The sequence below is a fragment of the Lipotes vexillifer genome, unplaced genomic scaffold, assembly GCF_000442215.2.
Source record: "Lipotes vexillifer unplaced genomic scaffold, Lipotes_vexillifer_v1.1 scaffold6, whole genome shotgun sequence".
NCBI lineage: Eukaryota > Metazoa > Chordata > Mammalia > Artiodactyla > Lipotidae > Lipotes > Lipotes vexillifer.
The window spans coordinates 3,934,060-3,938,069 of record NW_006799037.1 but is presented as its reverse complement, the minus strand read 5'-3'; the positions used below and the strand labels follow the sequence as shown (position 1 = coordinate 3,938,069).

Below are 4,010 nucleotides of genomic sequence, written 5' to 3'. Positions count from 1 at the left end.
ACACGGGCCTCTCACTGCTGTGGCCTCTCCCGCTGCGGAGCACAGGCTCCGGACGCGCAGGCTCAGCGGCCATGGCTCACAGGCCCAGCCGCTCTGCGGCATGTGGGATATTCCCGGGCCAGGGCACGAACCCGTGTCCCCTGCATTGGCAGGCGGACTGCCAACCACTGCGCCACCAGGGAAGCCCAGTCCTTCCTTCTTAAACCACAGAAGATATTCCTTCTTTCTTATAGAAGCCCTGTAAAGAATTAAAAACAGCTACATCATCATCCCAAGTCTTTTCTTTTGCAGACTTTTCCAGTTTGATTCAGCTCCTTCTGATATGTCATGTTTATCAACATTTTCACCAACCTGGTTCATATCCTCCAGACACGTTGCAGTTTGTCTCTAAGACTTCTGAAAGGGAGCCTGGAACACTACTGCAAATGAGATTTGCTCAGTGTAGAGGAATTCTCAGAACAGCACTAACACATCTCTTTCATTCTGGCCTCTGTACAGGTATTTGAAATTTGGACTGTCTCTTACTTGATGTAGAGTCAAAGCTTGGCAAGAGTTAGCAGGAAAGAGGATAACATGAAGCCTGGGTAGGAGCAGAGCTAAGAGAACTGATCCAATTCTGGGGCTTTAGTTGGGATGCAAGCTGCCTAAACGAACCCTAGATATACCAAGGGGATTCAAGGGGTTTTGATCGATAGATGGGGACAAGGCTGTAGCAATATTTGAAATTAGACAGGTGGTGACATCTTGCCTCTATTAGGTTTTGGAGCAGGCCCTCCATCACCAGGTGAGGAACATGAGAAACAAGACCCAACTCCTAGCAAAGAGTCTGCAAAGGGTTAGGCAAATTAGAGTCAGGAAGACTGGGCTTCAAAGAAGGGCTACATTTCTAAGGGGAAACTGAGGTAGTAAGAATTAAAATAGCTCTGGAATCATAAAGACCTTTGTTGAACTCCATCTTCTTCATTTTCCAAACCTCAATTTCCTCATGTGAAGATAATAGTATTTACTTTAAAGGATTGCTGTGAAGACTTAGTGGGATGATATATGTAAAGTCTGGCATACAGTTACTGCTTTTCAAATATTTTTATTGCAAATTAAAATAAAAAGAGATAAATGTAAGTTAAATGAATTTTAAAGTAATTTCACTTTGGAAGCCTTTCAAATTAATTATGTACTAAGAGCATATTCTCAAAACATTTTTAACACTTCCTTTAAGAAAAGCACTATACCTATTTTTTTGAAAGATGATCAGGAATGATATGGATTGGTTGTATATGGCTTGTAAAGTAAGCATAATGTAATATGATTCATTATAATCCTCATAATAATTGTGCCAATATTATGGTTATAAGAAATATACTTATTTTCAGATTGTGCTTTCAAATAAGTGATGAATTTACCATAAATCTCTGAAGTCAGTCTTTTTTGTAATATAAATTCACTAATCCAGTCAGAATTACAATTCACTATTTGTTAGAAATCTTTGCATAAATCCTTTTCCCAGCCCCACACTGTTTTCCTTTTAATATCCAATTATCTAAAATTTAAGAGGAATGAGCACCGCCCCATGGGAGTGTGTGTGCTGCTCTGATCCTATAGTTAAAATTCAGAGAATTGGGAGTGACGTCATCCGTAACAATAAAAAAGCTTCTCTTGGTGTGTGGAAGACCTATATATAAAAGTCACATTTAAGGGTCTACAACTCAATTCATCAGCTTTCTCAGGTTTACTCAACTTTGAGAAAGCATCAGCTGCTAATACACCTGAAAGAAGATCGTGTCCTAAGACATTGTGTGGTGAGTAGTCTTTATTTCTCTTTTAAATTTCATATGAGTTCTTTTTTATGATAAAGCAATTATTTAATGTGTACCATTTTCTACAATGTCATGCTGCTCGTTCAAGGTAAAATGTTAAGAGAGGGTTTGAATGATATTTAATCTAAAAATGCTGTAATAAAAAATAAATTTATGCTACTAAAATATTGTTAAATCATTTATTTTTGTGGTTAAAATCTTTTGAGAGGCCTTGCTTTTTATAAACTCATGTGAAATTACATGAAAAATAATTAAAATTTGGCCTGATGTGCTTTAATGGTATCTTATTAAAATTTTGAAATAAAACAGCCTAATGAGAAATGAATAATTCTGATTTAAATAATCAATGTAAATTTATTTCTCTGAGTTAAAATTCCATTTTTCCTCCAGAATATCCCCATAGAGAGCTCAATCTGTGTACTATAGTTGGAGAAACTCAGTTTTACGGCTGAATATTTATTCCCTTTACATAAAGCCTTTTCTAATTTTCTATTCTGAAAACTGTACATGAATTTTAAGGATGTTTTACAACCATTTTTCAGCTTTTTAAATGACATGCTTGTAAGAACCTCATCTCTCTATTAAGAACAAGGAAGCAAGGCAGAGGCGTTTGGTGAATGTGACAAAGCTAGAATAGGACACCAAAGCTTCTGTCCTCTGGCTATAATGATTGTTTCTAACACAAACCAAAAATGAAGAATATTCATTTGTTCCTCCTTCAATAGCTTTATACTGCACAGTGAAAATAAATATAGTAGATTATAATGCTCCTTATGCTACTTCTAAATGATGCAGTTTCCCTTTAAAATATGAGTCCATAGCCACCCTATGTGTATGTTAAAACGGAGAACGTGGAGAACGTTAAGTATTAAGCATGTCTATGATAAAAGGCTTTGCAATTGTTAAAATGCAGATTACAGTAAGACTTTTCTATTTTGAGATGAAAAGCTTAAAAGCAAAAGAGGAAAGTACTAAAAATTATACTCAAACAAAATTGTTAATAAAATAAGCTGAAAAGATAAGATACAGACAGGCATTTAATATGGAGTCAAAGCTCTAAATTCATATAACAAGTAATTAATTAGATGATGTTTAAATGCTTTGACACATTCTTTTTAACAGTAGGAGAAGTGTGTGTTAATTTAGTAAAAATCTCTAAATCAGAGCCTATTCATTTGGCATTTATGTTTATCACTGCGTTGAAAGGAAGTTTACTTATGAAAAAGAGATTTGCTAAGTCAACAAACACTGTTGACAATTTACCTAATTAAAAGAAGTAGGGACTTCCCTGGTGGTCCAGTTGGTAAGACTCTGCGCTCCCAATGCAGGGGGCCCTGCATTGGATCCCTGGTTGGGAACTAGATCCTGCAGGCATGCCGCAACTAAAGATCCCACATGCTGCAACGAGGATCCTGCGTGCTGCAACTAAGACCCAGCACAGCCAAAATAATAAATAAATAAATAAATAAATAAATAAATAGATAGATAGATAGATAAATAAATAAAAAAGAAGTAGCCATTTTCAAGCTTCTTGTGTATTTAGTCATAACACAAAATGTGGGAGGAAATTCTAAACAGTAAGGTTTTTCATTCTTCATGTAGCTTAAATTCATATATTAAAACTTGCACAAGAACTATCAAAAAGATACCTAAGAAAGGAAAGCTAATCTGTCTAATTTCTAAGTCAAATTGTGTGTATACATAATATATACTAATCATCTGTATATATAATATATACTTATATGTACTTTAAAATAAAGAGGCTGATTCCAAAAGTCTCTCATGAAAAACAATCCAATTAGTTACTGTCACACTCTGTACAAAGTTGTATGATTATAAATATAAACTACTATAAATTTAATTGTATTGTTTGGAATATTAAAAATATTTTAAATGCCTCCATTTTGCTTTTTCTTTTAGTGAAGATGATGTCTGCAAAAGACATGGTTAAAGTAATGGTTGTCATGTTCGCGGTTTGTTTTCTTGCAAGATTGGAAGGGAAGTCTGTTAAGTAAGTACCATAGCCTGTTCTGCATGGTGAGGGCATGGGAATTGGATTTTTAAGGTTGGCTTTATGATTTGGAAGAGGGGAGCTAATGGAGTGATCCTCTCTGATTCTGTTTCCTCTAGGAAGAGATCTGTGAGTGAAATACAGCTTATGCATAACCTGGGCAAGCATTTGAGCTCCATGGAAAG

At 35.4% G+C, this 4,010-nt stretch overlaps 1 protein-coding gene across 1 annotated transcript in view; it reads left to right on the top strand.

Moving 5' to 3' along the window:
- The first annotated feature begins 3,739 nt into the window (after positions 1-3,739).
- PTH (parathyroid hormone) overlaps positions 3,740-4,010 on the top strand; it is a 971-nt gene continuing 700 nt past the window's right edge. Inside the window, exons 1-2 of the mRNA XM_007471423.1 lie at positions 3,740-3,825; positions 3,945-4,010. Of these exons, the coding sequence (XP_007471485.1) occupies positions 3,740-3,825; positions 3,945-4,010 (152 nt within the window). The remainder of the gene's footprint in view (positions 3,826-3,944) is intronic.